The 18008-nt window shown below is 46.6% G+C and overlaps 1 protein-coding gene across 1 annotated transcript in view; it reads right to left on the reverse strand.

Annotated features, from left to right (window-relative positions):
* Positions 1-1732: 1732 nt before the first annotated feature.
* The window catches only part of LOC142091358 (discoidin domain-containing receptor 2-like), a 61843-nt gene continuing 45567 nt past the window's right edge, over positions 1733-18008 (reverse strand). Inside the window, exons 8-17 of the mRNA XM_075170476.1 lie at positions 17598-17844; positions 16484-16576; positions 15799-15956; positions 15362-15557; positions 13907-14151; positions 10570-10691; positions 9994-10191; positions 6989-7223; positions 5442-5591; positions 1733-4209 (exon numbers count right to left, since the gene is read on the reverse strand). Coding sequence (XP_075026577.1) covers positions 4069-4209; positions 5442-5591; positions 6989-7223; positions 9994-10191; positions 10570-10691; positions 13907-14151; positions 15362-15557; positions 15799-15956; positions 16484-16576; positions 17598-17844 — 1785 coding nt within the window. The 3' untranslated portion in view covers positions 1733-4068. The remainder of the gene's footprint in view (positions 4210-5441; positions 5592-6988; positions 7224-9993; positions 10192-10569; positions 10692-13906; positions 14152-15361; positions 15558-15798; positions 15957-16483; positions 16577-17597; positions 17845-18008) is intronic.

Here is an 18008-nt window from a genome sequence, read left to right on the forward strand (position 1 = left end):
CTATTTGCATTGGAAATGAACAGACATTTTGGATGAACTTCAGAACTTACCCGGGGATATAGTAGGGATTGGGAGGGAAGAGGCTATTCTCCTTCGGGGCTGCCATGGCAATGCGGCAGCTCTCGGTGGCGGGCGTGGGAGGAAGGAGATGCAGCGCGATGCGGTCGCCCGGGAAACCTCTGTGATGCTGCCGGGAGCGATGTCAGTACCCAACAGCGCTTCCAGCTGCAACACACAGCTTGTCAGGTTTTTCTGGATGCATCTTTTTTTTTCCCCCAGCTGGAAATTTTGGATGAGCACAGGGATTTTATAGCGTTTGTCAGATTTCCTGAAGGCTCACAGCCCTTGGGACAGTAGCACAGGTGTTCCCCGTAAGCAGCCCCAGCACAAATACCTGTTCACAGCGCGGTTCACGTCCAACACGCACAACTCGGGAGAGCCTGGCTGTGCGTGCCCCAGTCCCTGGTAGAGCACGTGCATGGCCAGGCCAGCGCTGCCTGCACACACACGGCCACGTGCACGTGCTTCTCTCGACGAAACCCCAAGGCAGAGGTTTGGGGATTCACCGCGCTGCGGTGGAAGGCTCAGCCCTCCTCTCCCTGCTCCTTGTTGCCCTCTCGGTCTGGCTGTTTGAGGATGCAATCCTTTGCTGCCTTGCTTCACACGGGATAAAGGTTGTTCCCATTCCCAACATCGTATGGTCACGTTGTCTCGTGTGCGGTGGGTTTCACCCCCTCCAGCCGAAGACAGGCCCAGGACACGGGTCTCCTCTTTACTGAACAGTTACTGTGGCCAGTATGTCCTCGAGCCAAAGACCACTACGCCTGTTAGCGCCAGCATCGTTTCCACCACCACCAATACCAGCAGCCAGCCTGCTTCACTGCCGAAGTCCCTCTATGGCCTTGAAGAGCTCAGCCACGTGGCTGGCAGAATCATTTCAAGGTTTCAAAGCTACTAACGAGAAATCACAGAGTATTCGAGGGTTGTTCTCATCTGTTTAGGTGCCTATACTCCACCCAGAATTGTATCTGAGGAGATAAAAATGCTGCTTTGACTCTTGCCCTTGGAACCTAAACACTTTAGGAGGTCTGGAATTTCTAGCCTTTATAAATATATTTGAGTTTGCCCAAATACCTGAGCTCTAACCAGGGACAGACCTCTCCAGCAACCCCAGGCCTGCAGGGAAGATGGGTCTGAGGGGTGTATGATGGATCTTCAGAGGTGCACAGTGGAAGACCAAGAGGTAACAGGCACAAGATGCAACAAGGGGAAGGCCCGCTGGATACAAGGAAAAAATTCTCCCCAACAGGAGAGGCACAGCCGTGGCACATGGTAGCATCTCCATTCTTGGAAGTCTTCAAAGCTCAGCTGGGGAACACCCAGAGCACCCCAACGCAGCTTGGAAGTTAGCTCAGCTTTTAGTGGACAATTGGATTAGAGACCTACAAAGGTCCCTCCCAGCCTAGATCTTCCTCTGAGTTTAATATGAACATGAAAAAAAAAATCGCTTACGAAATACAGCACCGCATTCATCCTCCTCGGCTCCTGAGGAGGCTCAGGCCAGCATCTTCCCAGCATTTTCAGAAACTCCCTTCAAAGCTCACTCCTTTAAATGGCCAGTGGGCGCTCCTTCCAAGCCTGGGGGTCACAGACTTACCAAAGAGCTACTGAATAATCAGACCAAAATATCGGTCCTCAGTGCAGATACCTGGGTAAAAAAGTAGAAATTCACTTTTGTCAAGGTTATCATTAGAATTTATTGATATGAGAGAAACTTCGTATGTCAACATGTCAACGGAGGAACAGCACGTCCTGACATAACAGAAGTACAAAGCCCATCCGAGTGACGTTACAGCGCTCTGGTACAGGAGATCACGCACATGGCTGTGTATTACTTGGGTACATTTTCCGGGGCAGGATAGAAATACTCCAGAAATACAATTGACACACGGTTTGCCAGCCACCAGTGCCCGACAGGCTGCAGCAGGGACCACGCTGGCTTTGACTCCCATCGCCCAGCTCCAGGCAGACAGTGCACACGTGTAACGGCAGCTCGCCCTGGGCCTCTCTAGTCAAAGGAGAAAAAAAAAACCTATTTGGGGGCGAGATTCACCCGAGCCCGCGTAGCCCTCGCAGGGAGATGAGATGACCTGGACCCTCCGGTTCCTTATCACGTAAAGGGGGCTCAGAGGACCAGCTCGGATGGAGACGCCTACGCGCAGGCAGGGGAACCCCACGCCAGGTCTGCAGCAGGACAACCTGGGCACGGTCCTGTGCAGTGAGCTGCAACTGGGAAACTTCACAATGGAGTTTGCTCTGCGGGGGAGCAGACACAGCCATGCCACGCTCCATCCTGGCGTCTGCCAATTCAGAAGCAGGTTTTTTCTTTCAACGTCATAATTATCCTCGTATTATAACTGTTTTGACATTCCCTCTCTCAGCAGCACCCTCTTACAGAGCTCGTAGCACAGACAGCCATTCACACTATGCTCGTGGCTAAGACAAAAATTATCTTTATAATCTTTACTGGAAATATATGCTATGCTGGATGCTGTTTAAAAAAAGCCAAGTGCTGAGCTTTCATCTTCTCCCAGCTTATGAAATATTTGGTTTGGTCCTAAGTATCTTGCTAAATGATTAGAGAGGGAATAGCAGAGTATTCCCCAGGCACCTGGTAAATCCACAATGGATTTATTGTAGAAACAAGCTGAATTCTCTAACTCACTCCAAATGGATTTCAGAGCCCTCTAAAACCCTCCAGAGAATGAGCCGTTTGTGACACGACAAACAAAAAACAACCCCAAGTTCAATGAGTAAATTGTCTTACGTTGTGCAGGGAGCACCCAAAATAAAACACAAACCCAAACTAAGGGGATATGTCTGTCCCATCTCCCCATGCCAGATGTGATCACGGCAGTAAAGGAGCCTGGGCCAAAGTGCATCTGCCTGGCCGATAGCACTAACCCTGCTGCAGACCTGAAGAGGAACCGCTGATGCTAGAAATACGTATCTGAGTGCGTGTGCCGGGGGACAACCCGTACTCTGCTCCTTTTCCTCTCGCACAAGCATATGACAAGTGACATAGCGGGTTCTGCTCTCAGCCATTCGGTTTCACCAAATCTAAGTTCCCTCTGCACATGTAACAGCATTGACTTAGAGATCTCATATTAATGGGTACTTATACAGGATTAATTGCACATCAGTCCATTGTGGCTACAAGTTCATTAGGCTAATAAATCTACATAGTGACAGTAGTACAGTATCAGCTACTTTTCAATACAAACTCCCTACCCTAGCCTTAATTTGTAGGTCAAAAGAAGATCTTCTACCGTAGTGACCTTCCTATGACCTTTAACATTCATTTTCAAAATTTTTTTTCTAGAAAAAAAATCCAGTGTGGGGAAAATGCACATATATAACAAAAGCAGTGCTTAACAACCACAGGAAAAAAGAACATGATCTTGGACTCTTGTCTCAGCATCCTCCGTAGACCCTGGTGGCATTACTTCCAAAGGGTTGCTAAATCCAGCTCCGTCAGTTCTCAAGTCTGTTAAACCATTCCCTAGCTCTAGACATTTCTAGTCTCTCACTATACGTATTGTCTCTAGCAAGAGCATACAGGAACACTTGCTAATGTGCACAAGACTTCCATTTGATTTAATGGAATAGGTTTAGAAGATTGAAGTCTTTACTTCTAGAAATCTGTTCTTGAGTGGTAGCGCTCCCACCGACTGGTAGCTTTCTATTCCACCCAGGAGAGAGCTCCAAGTCCCTCAAAGTTTTACTCATTCGCTTTGCCCAAAGGTGTACGGGTATCTAATAAAACCCCTCTCACAGTATTCCCAGGAAATGATTCAGAAGAGGAGATGATTTTTCAACCAAATGAGATCCTCTGGTCCTGTGTGTCAGACCATGGCCAATAGAATGAGCAGCTGCCATGGACATCTCAACTTAAATACGGAACAGTCAAGGGAGGAGAGCAAGGTGGCCTGACCATCTTCCCGTGAGGTACAGGCAAAGAGACACCAAAGTCACTCTGTTCTCAACAGTTTGTCTCTTTTTCTGGAGTCAAATGTTTGATTCCATTTGTTCTAGCAGGAAGTGGTGAATCATGTCAAAAGTGGGACGATCTTTTATATCCCTGCTCCAACATTTCAGCATCAGGTCAAACACAGGGTTAGGACACAGAGGAGTCTGGGAGAGATAGATCTGAAAGGAAGAAAAACACAGCTATTTCAGTGGGCTTTCCATAGAAGAATTGAACCTCTACTAAAAACCAAAAGGACAGTTTCATTCTAGGTTTACAAGACACGGCCATCATGCAATGTTTGAAATCCATTAAGTGTGAATCTGGCAGTGAAGTCTGGATGGAGCTTTGACGCCATCTCAAATGGCACTGCAGACACTTTGCCAACTTGTTTGATGAGCTGGTCACAAAACAGTCCTTTGTCCCCGAGGACACATGAATGCTTCAGAGAGATTTGTCTTCCAAGTGACAGCAAAACACAAACCAAAACCAAATTTACCACAATAAAATCCAAATGCTTTCACTCACCGTACACAACCCATGAGGCTTTCTAAGCATCGTGACAGCTTGTTAGCAGAGACAGAAAAAACACCTTTTAGAGCTTATCTAAAGCACAGCTTGGCAGAATATTTTTTTTTTCCCCTCTCATTTCAATACACACCTTTTAGGCTCTTCACTAAATCATTAGTATTCGGGAGACAGTGAATAAAACCTTCCATTATTTTATTCCCCTTAATCCTTTAACTTGTTTGGTGCTAAAGGTGAATTTTGGGAGAACAGCAAACAACTGGCACTCTACTTTTTGGGGTACAGTGATCCTCAGTACTGAGGTGCCGGACTGTCCTGCGTCATCACTGGTAGCTATTGAAGGTAGCAGCAGTGGAGTGCGCAGTCCTGCCTGGGAGTTAGTGAGAGAGGACAATGACACAGAAAAGCCCTTCAGCAACCAGAGATGGCCAAAGGCTTCTCAGCTTACGTGGAGATATTCCAGGGAGTATCTAACCCCTGGGCACTAACAACTCCTCCTTCCCCACCTCAGTAAGTGCTTCCTCGTCTTTCAGAAAAATGCTAGAGGGAGAGAGATCTGATAAAGGAACAGAGCAAAAGGATTGTGTAGGAGAGCCCAGAAAAGCTAAGGAGGACAGCACATCAAGGGCAGATTGAAACAGAAGTGGCTTATAAGGCAGAAGCACTGGACAGGGCCAAGAGGTTCTTCCAGTGGGACTCCAAGGGAGGAAAGCCGGTGCAATGAGTCTGGAGGAAGGGGAAGAGAGGCAGGATACGCTTGAAAAGATGAGTAATGGTAGCAGAGACTTCTGCAGATGACGTGAGGCCAGCAAAAAGGCCCTGGGGAGATCCACTTGGATGTGACCAGGTCAAATGAAGGAAGGAGAGGTCATATTTGCTTTCTTACCTGCCTGCCCTGGCTCCGGAAGAACTCTCCTGTGTTCTCAATGACTTGCTCATCTGAGAGGAGGCTGTACGGTTGCTCCTTACACAGTATGAACATCTCCCAGAGGGTGACTCCAAATGCCCAGACGTCACTGGCTGTGGTGAACTTGCCCTGTGAGTAGAAAGGATGTTGTAAGCCCAGGTTGCTCACAGCGCACGTTCAGCAAAAAACATTTCAGTCTACACTCCCTGCAGCTAAACACGAGGATGCAGAATTCATACCTGGGAAAATGCTCTCAAAGAGACAGCAGAGCAGGTGACCGGCTCTCGGCAATGCACAAAGGGACCGAGGTATGACATTGCTGCTTTGTGGGACCCCCACGACAGCTCTAAGAAGGGGCAGTTTTCACTGGGGCAAACCTCTTGAAACAGGGAGCAAGTCTCAGAGAAAACCAGAAACTACCGTCCCTCCTGAGAAAGACTGTATTTGTCTGCAGCAGTAGGAAAATGGACTGCAGCAGGGGGTGGATAGCTGCTGCCTACCTCCACCCAAAACACAGCAATGCAGCACAGAAAAGCCTTTGAACAGGAAGCAAAGCCCCCGGGGTGAAAACAGAGCCGAAGCAGACTCCAGACTCTTAGAGAAAGGCCAAGATAATTTTGATCTTTGCACATGTAAGAAGCCAGTTACAGTCTGCTCGCTGTCCCTGTTTTCTGTCTTTGAAAAATGTGCCCAAACTGGCCGTGTTTGGAACAATGTGTTTCTGAAGAAGTAAAAAGAAGCTGAAGATTGCTCAGAAAATAACAGACAACAACGATTGGGGGCTGGAGGGCCTGTTTGGGCAGAAAACATCCAAGACCCGGATTGCTCAGGCTTATCTGGCAACCTAGCAGTCTGTCAATGTTTGGAAGATGTTCACACAAGGAAGATGGGAATGACTTATGGTTTAGATGCAGCTGTAACCAGGAAAATAGGGTGAATTTAGAAAATCTTGGGCCTATCAGCCTTTATAGCAGAGGTAATTACAATTTTTCTGGGTACTCGGAGGGGGTCTTGTAAGAAAGTATAACCAGGTGATTTCACCAACTGGTCTGAGAAAGAAATATGGGGCTGAATATTAAGGAACTGCCTCCAGACTGGATGTGTTTGTGCTGTCAAACAATCTCCTAAGGGGAGACAGCAGGACCCTTAAAACCGAAACAAAACCCCAACCTCAAAACCAGACTTGGCACTTGAAACTCATGGAGTTCTGTCTCTGTCCCTCTCAGCTTCACAGCTGGGGAAATAAGCACAGAAAGGCAATTTCCTTATGATTCCAGCAGGAATCCTGAATGCCAGGCACAGAACAGAAATTATGCCCCAGACGACCTGTGCTGTATTAGCAAAGACACGCTCTTTTTCCAGGATCTGAGTTATATCCAACACAACCTAATGGACATCTCACCTGGGACCATCTGTAGCATACGTTTTGATGCTATAAGGACCGTTACACATACAGGTGTTACTATTTCAGGGGCACAGTGAAAAATCAGAGGAAGGCAGAGAGAATGGTTTTGTGCAGTCCCTACCAGGAGGATGCTTTCCCAGGCCATCCAACGTATGGGCAGTACCGCTCTTCCCTGGATACGGTAGTAATCCCCACTGTAAAGATTCCTGCTCATGCCGAAGTCCGCAATCTTGATGGTGTAGTTGTTCCCCACCAGGCAGTTGCGAGTTGCCAGATCTCTGTGCACAAAATTCAGAGATGCTAAATACTTCATTCCAGAGGCAATCTGGGTGGCCATGTACAGCAGGTTAGAGTAGCTGCATTAAAAGAAAACAAAACGAAGAAAAATCAACAGAGTTCCCTACAATCAATTCTTCCTTGCATTTAATGTTTTACAGTGACCTGTTATTTTATTTTTTGCCATAATAGTGAAACTAAACTGTCTAGTTTCAGGGCACTAACACCCCCAATCTGCCAGGCTAAGCCAAGTTCCTGAGCTGACTAAGCAAGAACAGACAAGCTGTCCCTGAAATTCAGGGCCCTTAAAAAAAATAAATCTAAGGGATGTCAAATTCTAATATCAAGCATTAATCTCAAGATTTTAAAAGAGTTTATGCATCAAAGCACCAACTTTTTGCAGAGAGACATGAAAAATTAAGCTGTACAATCTCAGAATCTCATATCTAAAAAACTGTTTAGCTTGGTATTTCAAACACTGCCACTATTGCAATGCTTACATTAATGTAAATATGTCACTTGACATTAAAGAGAGCTTACTTTTTTTTTTTAATATGTTTAATATTACTGACAATACAAATAGATGCATTTTCCATCTAATATAATTTTAATTCCCCCATTAGCCAAATGAAGATAATATTAATAAAGTTGCATGATACACAAAGTTCGGACCATCTGACTTGCAGCATTCTTCATACACTATTATTCTGCGATGCTCGGCTTGTTTCCCACTGTGCGTGCTCAAATGCTTCACACAATGGAGCATTTGTCACAACAAACCTAATAAACTGTTCACAGTTAGTATTCCTCTGATAAAGCTCAGAACAAGAAAGTCTTAGTCTCCTCCTCTTTGTGTTCTGGTGGCAATGAGAAAAGCACTACCATGTTATCTAAATTACAATAATGTAATGCATCTAATGATAACAGATCCAATCTATTTGTTCTAATCAGTAGCTAAGCTATCACTACAGATAGCAGAGCACTGGCAGGAGGGTCTGGGCACCACTTCCCTCCCAGCTTTTCAGCATGGTGAACACCACAGCTCAGCTAGGTGACACTTAGCCCAGTCCCACAGTCAGCTCAATGTTTCTCCTGATCTGAGTGGATCTGTTGTGCCCCCACAGAAGGAACGGTGCCACCCACTTGTACCTTTTAACCTGGCTGTTGGCTTTTCACATAGGAGCGGGCACAGCCTCTAGACCCAACCTTCTCCCTGCCCAGCTCCAGTTGCCTCCCTGCCTGAGGCTGTTGCTCTCCCCATTTAAGAAGCCCCGTCTCCCCTGTCCCACCTGCACCCCGGCAGGGTCCCATCAGCAGCTCCCTGCCCCTCTGCTCAGCAAGCTCTGCAGGGCTGGATGCGCGCAGCTCTGCATACAGAGAGGCAGGACGGGAGACACCTCTCAGCAGACTCATCTTCATGATTTGCTAGATAGCCAGAGAGACACTAGGGAGATGCATTTCAAATACCAAAGAGCCATATGGACTTAAAAATGTGTGACCTCTCTGCAGGAAAGGTCTGGTCACCACACTTGGTGCACCAAGTGTTAAGCTCGAGAGACAGGTGAGATGGTTGGACCTTGCCCTATCCATGAGACACCCACAGGCACCAGCAGAGACAAGCCGCACTCTGGCAGGGGAATTCACTTCACGCTCAGTAAATGACTCCTACATAGACAGATATCTGAGCTAGTCGTACCGGCTTCCTTTCATGTGAAACTATATCTGGCTGGAAGGGACAAAAGGAGAGGCTGAAGGATCAGCTAGGGAGAAGGAAAAACTAGAGGTAGAGCCAAGTAATGGAAACCAAGGAAGAATGTGAGTGACAGTGCTGAAGTCAGATTAGAGATGAGGAGGAGATAAAGAAGAAAGGACAGTTTGAGGCTTTGGCCAGGAAAAAAAGCCACAAGTCTAAAGGTGAAAACCATTTCAGATGTGCAAAAAGCGCAGGAGACGGGAGAGAGCTGGAATATGTTTCTACTCAGATGCAAACCCCCTCCTATCCTACAGTTCCTGGTGTGTCATGACTGCAGGATGCCAGTTTAACACTGCCCGACAGGACTACTGACCACTGCCAACTACTGGCAAAAACACTGATGTCATCTCAACATGGTAAGACATCTCCTGTCCACTCTGTCAACAGAATTGGCTCTGCCTAGTTCTTGAACCATAAATAAATCTAATCCTTTGGGGAGGTACATGCCAAAGGCTAAGCAACACAGCAACTTCTGATCAGTGCAGGTTTCTTTATCAAGCAGGATACCTTAGTCCTACACACAACTCTCCTCTGAGGAAAGGACTTCTGCGATAGTAGAGAAGCTTTTATGTTACATTTAATCCTTCCACAGAGGAGGGAGGTAAGTGCCACCACTGACAGAAAATGGTTTTCTTTGCCAAATATTCTCCTGTTGCTGATGAAATCTTTCCTTAGTGAAGCTCCACACTCAACTCCCCTTACATAATATTTTTTAGACATCCAGAGAACATATGAACCTTCTTAAAAGCCTAAGAGACATTCTTGGTTTTCATCCCAAAATTCTTGCTGTAATGTAACTGGCTTCCCATATTAATGAAATATTTGATACAAGCCCAACTAACATAAACAGATGGTCACATCAGTAAACATTACATCTAAGATGGTCACTAGAACAGCCCGCAGTCAGGGACGCTTCACAGGAACACAGACCTCCAGAGGCCTCAAGAACAACCTCCCACACAAAGCAGGACTGGTGTCCACAGTATGTGCCGTGGCAATGGCTGGGCTGGAGGAAGGTCATTGCCTGGAAGGCACAGCAGATGAAACTGGTAGCTCTGTATTGTTGATTCATCCCAAAGATGGTCAGCTGCTCTTACCTGACACAGGGAATATTGTTTGAAATGGCAAATTTGCTGTAGATCTCCCTCTGCGACAGGAACTGATTGAGGTCTCCATTTTCCATGTACTCTGTTATCATGCACAGTGGGTCGTCACGCACACACACACCCAGAAGCCGGATGATATTTGGGTTCTTCAACCGTGACATGATCTTGATCTCCTTCAGGAAATCATTTCTTGTAAAACAGAAAACACAGGTTTGAATCCTAAACTATTCCTTTGTCTAAGGAAAGCAGAAGTGGCATGTAAGAAAATCTCAGTTCAGAGACATTTACACTTCTGCACACAATAAGTTTGAAAGCTGGTGCTATGCTTATGTTCAACATTGACCCTTTCCCCAGCAAACAGGATTAATACAGCGTTTCAGTTTGACATTACGTCTATTCCTATCCCACACTCCCTGCTTGTGTCCTGGTCCTTACACGAACACAGAACGTACACCAGAGACACATGACTCTCTTTTACAGAAGTCACCAGGGTTAACCTATGTGAAACTGTTGCTTGCAGAGTATTTGCTTTCCTTCTCAGATGGTCAGCATTGTGGATGTGCTTACCTGGCTGTTTTGTTGACGTCTGATCTCAGCATTTTCACTGCTACAAGAACCGGCTGGTGAGTGAATTCTGTAGGCGAGACTCCCAGGAATTCTAGCAGGCCATCGGCTTCACAAAGGTGCACCTGTGGGGCAGAAGGCAGAGGCAACTATGAGAGCATGCACAGGCAGAAAACTAGAGGAAAACAACGTCACATTGAAGTCACCAGTTTGGTCACTGCTGGCAGAGTGACCAAGTGAATGATTAATGAAGGTGACACTGTTCTGATCACAAATAGCCCAAGGATTGGCCCTAGACCCTGGACAAAATGTATACATACACTATATAGCCCATGACGTAGGAATGCATGTGGACTGCAGTCTGATGTGTCCCCAGCGCACTGAATTTACTGCATGTGTGCAGACTGGTACAGTGGACTACTGGGGCAGTCCAATTTGCCCAGCAAGTACTGGAGATGTTCAGGAAGGCCACTGAGCCTGGAGCTGTCTGCTTTACCCTACATGTGCGTGCAAACAGCAAGGCTGCAGCAGGTTTGGCATGTACAGCACATCACACCAGCCATACAAGTCCAGAACTGTCCTGCAGCCTGGCCTGAGTCACCGCTCAAACTTAATTGAGGAGCATCCAGGAATTACAGACAGCTATCCAAAGTCATCTAATTCCAGAAAAAAAAGGAGAAGTGTGTGGATCTGTGGGTGTGTGATGTGAACACTGCACCTGTGAATACTACCCAGAGATGAATACTCTGATGAGTACACAGAATTCCAAGCTTCTTCAGATAAATAAATGAATAAAGACATAACATTTCTGCCAGGGTTGTATAAAAAGGAGTGACAAAACACTTGCTTAAGAAGTTATCAGAATGCATATTCAAATGGAGACCTGGGCAAGAAATGCCGGGGTGAGGAAAGTAGACGGACCCGAGTGTGGTGGTTAGGAAAAAGGACTGGAGGAGGGGAGCAGACTGGATGTGTCAGTCAAAGACAGTGAGGGGAATGTAATGGGAACTTGCAGCAGTGAGGGGAATGTAATGGGAACTTAATGAATTTTATGTGAAGAAAGCACCAAGAACTTACATAACAAGCATAGTGAAGAGAAAAAGGAGACAGTATAGAAAATGGCACAAACCCACAGAACAGAAACAAGAGTACAAAGATGCTGCTGCAGTTACATGGAGAATGAAATCTGCTGTGGTGAAAGTACAGTCACGAGACTAGGACTAGGAAAGAGTGCCACGGTACTAAGCGCATGTATTACAAGCACAGGTAATGTGTCACTGAGTCCAGGGAGTGGATGGTTAGGAGCAAGGAAGAAAAAAGATTCAAAGGGAAGAAAGCTCTGAGTGGAGAGATGGAAAAAAGCAATGAGCCATGTTGCTAGAAGCAAGACTGCACATTAAGCCACAGCAGTGGAGCGGAGCGTATGATGATGACCAGTTTGGTAAAGATTAAGGAGGTGAGAAGGAGAGACGGGAAAATGCAATGTGGCACATTTGCAAAAGTGAGGGAAAGAGCCTGTGATGTGAGGAAAGGAACAGGCTGTGAACCAATCTCCAAGGAAAATGGAGATGGGAGAGCCTGGCTGCTGCTGTTTGACAACACAAAGGAGGAGCAGAAAGCTTTGACAGTTATTAGAAGGACAGGAACAAGGGAAGGAGAAACCAGAAGTAAAACAATGAGAAAAAAAGCCTCTCTGTTTCACTTTTGGAGCGCAGCCCAAGACAGGGGAGGATCCAGGCAACAGCAGAAGGGGTTACGCTGACAGACAGGTGAAGAGGCTGAGGATGTCAGCACCTTCCCAGTTGTCCTGGTTTCAGCTGGGATAGAGATAATCTTCTTCCTAGTAGCTGGTACAGTGCTGCGTTTTGGATTTAGTATGAGAATAATGTTGATAGCAACAATTAAACCATCAGTGTGAAGTAGCGTTTACTCTAAGACAAGGACTTTTCAGCTTCTCATGCTCTACCGACTGAGAAGGCTGGAGATACACAAGAAGCTGGGAGAAGGCACAGCCAGGACAGCTGATCCGAACCGGCCAATGGGATATTCCATACCATATGACATCATGTTCAGTATATAAAATAAGGGAAAGCTGGCCGGGGGGCCACTGCTCGGGGACTGGTTGGCTGGGCATCGGTCGGTTTGTGGTGAGCAATTGTTTTTCATTTGCATCACTTGTCTTTCTTGGGTTTTATTTCTCTCTCTTTTTGTTATTTTCCTTTTCATTACATATTATTACTATTATAATATTATTGTATTTCAATTATTAAACTGTTCTTATCTCAACCCATAAGTGTTCTTACTTTTTCTCTTCCGATTCTCCCCCCATCCTGCTGGGGGAGGAGTGAGCGAGCGGCTGTGTGGTGCTTAGTTGCCGGCTGGGGTTAAACCATGACACCGATTCACAGAGTGATCCAGAAAGAAGTGAGATGGATAGGGAAGGGGCTGGGGTAGGGAAGGTGTGCTGCCAGAAGGGAGGAACTATAAAGATGGGCACATCACACAGGAGGAAGCAGTCAGTAAAAGGCTGTGCTTTGCCAAAATGTAGTAGACAGAATTTAAGGTTGCGAGTGAGCAAAAGCTGGAAAGAAGAAAGAGAGACAGTGGAAGAGTGGGAGCAGGAGAGGGGAAGACCTGCTCAGTATGGAAATGAAGCAGGGAGAGAAGAAAAGACAAGGTGAAAATATTCACAGTTTGAGCGGAGCTCAAGCAGTAAAGAGAAAGCTTGGCAGATGACAGATGTGTGTATCATGCTGCCTGAGGCTTCTGACACAAACTGGGGCTTGAGCAAGCAGCAATGCTAGAGAATATGTGAGGGCACTACAGTGCTTGGGAAATGCCTGTCTTTGCTTGGGCCAGCATGCAGAGCTCCACCAGAACCTCCACCTGTTAATGTGAAAGATGTTTTTACAGCTCGGATCAACCTGTCTTGGCTGGAGTCACTGCTAGAGTTTTCAAACTCACATGCCGAAAGGTGGGTGACAGCCATCACGTTTGACATGTCCATGGAAGACTGCGAAACAGTCTGAACTCTCATCCCCAGGCATTTTGTATAGGGTCCTAAATGGGGATACAGACAGCGAACAAAAAAAGTTCGCAAAGCTCATCTGTTGAGAAAGACTCATGTGGTACCAAGCAGCAGCCTCACAGATGCAGAATAGGGCTCTCTGACGCCTATCATCAGCTCTCTCCAACAGCAAAGACATGTATTAAATAAAATACAGGTATCCAGGTCCCTCAGCCCCCAAATATGAAGCAGTGCCAGAGAGGCACCTCAGAAGTTTCGCTGTGCTAGGCATCTCCTTTCTGTTGGAGGAAGTGTGGAAGAGAATGGCTGTACCTCTCCAAACTGTCCTTCTCCCAGCTTCTCTTTGAGCCGTAGCTGCTGCCGTGGGAATTCACCCACTGAGATGTCCTTCTTGGTAAGTGAATCCACAGTGAGGGCTGGGACTGCATACATGTTGTTGCCGGTCACACCTTGCAGGTGGACGATATCTGTTTCAGCGTAGTGAGGAACATTGTTCTGAAAGCCTTGGTGAGGAGTGGACTTGGTCAGGTCGGGCTCAGCATAGTCCCCACTGCACACTAAGGGGAAACCAAAGACAGGTGGAGTCAGACACACTCACTCTCTTAAAACCAGTATGGCCTGGCTTCCACTCCTCTGGATCCTGCAGACCTCTGGGAATTCAGCCTAACTGCATGCCTACCACCTTGTACCAAGGTACATCCAGACGGAAGACTCTTTGTTTTAACTAGGGCTTAAACCAGAGCAAGCCACACTTCTGCAGCCACCAGAATACCTGTGAGGTGCCAGTGAATTCGTGTTAAACAGCTGCCTCTCTATCCAGTTATGAGAGCTAAAATTCTCGCTCAGACACGGAGGCATGAGTCTAAAGTGATTTTCTGTTTCTGATTCATCCTAAATATGGTCTGTTCCCCTTACCTGATGCAGGGATGTTGCTTGCAATGTCAAACTTGCTCTGGGTTCGCTTCTGCAACAAGAATTGATCAGGGTCTCCGTTTTCCATGTACTCTTTTGGCATGCTATGCTACCTCTTACAGCTTATTCACATAAATATCATGGCATAACTCTTTATAATTAACTCCCTGTACGGTCAGTATTACACAGAACTTTTGTTCTGCTTCAAATTCACATCCTGACTCAATCCAAAGCAGTCTCCCTGTGTAGTATAGTGCTGAATCTTAGCAACTTGTCGGTACTTGAGGAATGCAGCACTGCCCTTCCATTCACTAATCAGCACGGCCACCACCGAGCACAAAACACTGTTGGAAACGTTCCCTTCTGCGTGCGTCCAAAAGCTCCCCAGGGGCTGGAAGCCAGGGCACCACTGACAATTCTCTGCTGCATTCCCCTCTGCTTTTTCTAAGGGAAGTTCAAAGAGCCCTTGCTGCAGGAAAAGGTGCTAAAGGTCTTCTCCACCAGCCAGTCTGGGCAGCCCAGGAGTGCTGCAGGTAGCAGCTCCACTGCCAAGGGGCTGATGAAACAAACGATGTGCGATTGCTGCGATTGTCAAAACCAGCTCTTAAAAGATGACCTAGCTAACATATAAACACAGTCTTCAAAGAGAACAATAAAAGGCTGGTGCTCCATCTGCCAAAGTTACATGCTAAAAAGTTTCAGAGCTCCAGAATAGTTTTAGCTTCCTGGGTTAGTATTATTTTGCATAGGAGTCAGAGAAGGTTACTTAGACACTGAGAAGTGGCACGTTTTAAAATTTGAGAGAAATAATAGAAGAATAAACGCATAACTTCTGGAGACTGACTATTACATTACCTGAATCCTCTGCACTTTGGGAGAGCTCTGGAAGCTTTTGGAGCAGTGTAGCTGGCTGGTGATATTCCAAATCCAGTGGGAAAGCGCGTTCATAGGTGGGATTTGACTGGTGGATCTGGGTCTGGTTGTTGGCAATGGTGTAGCTGTAGAAAGAGAGGCGAACTGTGGCATCCTCCTCCAGGATTCGACGTGGGGCCTGCAAAAGAGAGAAGAAAAGTGCTGAGGCGATGCTCAGTTGTTAAGTAATGTATTGGCTGCAACCGCAGCAATTTCCAGTAATGTCTTGGATAGGGCTGGCATCCTCCCCTGCTGGGAGAACAGAGTTTTAGCTCCTCTATGGAGCTGGGGAAACCCAGTCCTTTCCACACAATTCTCAGCTCGTTAGGGTTAATGCTTAGTATTGAACTTGTGTCTGCAAAATAGCCCCATTGTATTACCTTTTCCAACCTTTTTTGAACATATTGTTTCCAAAGAATAATGATTATAATCATCAGGAGCAGAAGAATAATAGCCACAAGGCAGCCCACGAGGATGGAGGTATTGGAGTCATCTGCTTTCTCTCCTATCCAGGTGCTGGTTACAGAAGATGTGGTTTCTGCAATCACAGAGGAATGAAGAAGAATCTGGAGTTAACAAAGCACAGGTTGTTATCTGTGCTGGCTAACTTCCTGCATGTCCCTTCCTACAGTCTGGTACAGAAAAGATCTTAGGCACCTTCCTGAGCATTAGCATCAGCTGGGCTCACATTTTGCTCTTATCAGAAATTCTCATTTTGGAGGCTCGCAGCTAAGAATTGTGCAGAGGACTGCTGCAATCAAAGACTGTTCTTAGCATTGGAACAGATTCCTGCGATGGATCCATGTTAGAGCAGACATTTTTCAGAGTTTCACTGGCTGCACATATGCCTTCAGCCCACTTCTCTGAGGCAGCCTCAGCCAGCTGAGGGAAGGAGAAATAGCTGAGGCTCAGAGGACTGTAAGATGCGGCCCTGTGCATGAGGGCAATAACCAGGCCATATCCATATCTCCAGGAATGGAGGGAGAGACCACATTAACAAGGATGTTACTGTGAAATTCCCTGACACATGAGCCCTTGGCATGGCTAAGTGACAGAAGTCCTTACCCCAGATCCCCTCAGTAACGTTGCACTCTGTTTCCAGGAGATCCGTTGTGCTTGTGGCTACCGTAACAAAATTAGGATTCACGCTCTCCATATCTGTGGAAGGGAAGGAAAAAGGTGTCAGTCCAACAACCTCCATGCTCCTGCCAGCAGTCAGTGCAATCCCAACCACCACTCCCACCTTCCCAAGCAGGACTGGGCTGAGACCCACACAGCAGGTCACGAACAGCATGAACAGATACCTGCTCACTCAGCACTTCCCAGCACACCTACAGGAATGAGCCTCTGCGTGGAGCAGCATGCAGTTCCTGACCGCAGCAAACAGTCAGTATGTGCAGGATACTTCCCTGAGTTTGGCCAGACATAGGGGATTGGAGCAAGAGCTTTTTTTTTTTTTCCTCCGTTTTAGCATGGTTCTAAGAATCGCCATCCCAGACTAGATCAAGAGTCTGCCTAGCCACACATGTGACAGAGGTTAGCCAGGAGCGGCTGCTATCAGCAAGATAAGGAGCAAGCTGCAATCAGAGCTCTCCTTCCCCAGGAATGTCCTCTCACTATAGCAGATTAGGGACCTTCGATTAGGAAGCTATAGCCAGATCATTTCACCGACAGTGCTGGTGGTTTTCTCCAAGACTCTTGTCCATTCCCTTCTAGAGCCTTTTAAAGCACCTCATGGCACTGACTTCTGCATCATAGTTAAGACTTGAGGGAAAAAAAAAGTCAGCCTCTTATTTTTCATAATCTGCTAACTTGATCATCATCTGTAGATATTCTTAAATTATTTGTAACAAAATACTTGGTAAAGAGAAGTAAAAATCAACCCATAAGCAGCAGGCAACTGTCTCAAAAAGAAGAAATGCTCTACAGTCCAGGTTGCCCTGGTTGTGCTTCTGCACATCTGCATCAGTATCAGCCTGAAAAGAATCCACTGTACGCTGGACCTTTCTGCCCCTGCATTGCCCTTCCAACCCTCTCAATGCTTCTACTACCTCCTCCTTCCTATCACGTAGCCCCACAGTGCCCTACACTCGTGTTAACCCCACACGTCCTGCACATCCACACCATCTCTTTTGCTCTCTGTACTTCATCAGATCTGCTTGACTGGAGGAATACTCACCTGACTGGAAGGAAATCTCGCTCATCATCATCCAGGTGTCAGCAAAGTAGAAGTGGCAAAGTATGGCTTTACCTACGCGCTGATTGAGGGGGACAGTCACAAACCTAGCGCTGGGGTTTTTGTCATCTAAGACAGTTGCCACTCCAACAGGTTCAGACTCCCAGTCTGCAATCAGGCGTGGTTTGAACAGACACTCCACCTTCTGGAAGATCTTTACACCTTTGGAAAACATGTTGTTACAATGCACCTAGGAAGAAGAGAACAGATCAATCAGACAGGAGGAAGATTTACTGAAACCTAAATCAAGCCTCAGAGATTTTCTGTTCATGAAGATTTTCTATTTCCACTATCTCCCTGTATGAATACTCCTAACCCAGAATGAGTGACTTGTTCCAGTACAGCTTCATCCAC

This window comes from Calonectris borealis, chromosome 21 (assembly GCF_964195595.1).
Source record: "Calonectris borealis chromosome 21, bCalBor7.hap1.2, whole genome shotgun sequence".
Taxonomy (NCBI): domain Eukaryota; kingdom Metazoa; phylum Chordata; class Aves; order Procellariiformes; family Procellariidae; genus Calonectris; species Calonectris borealis.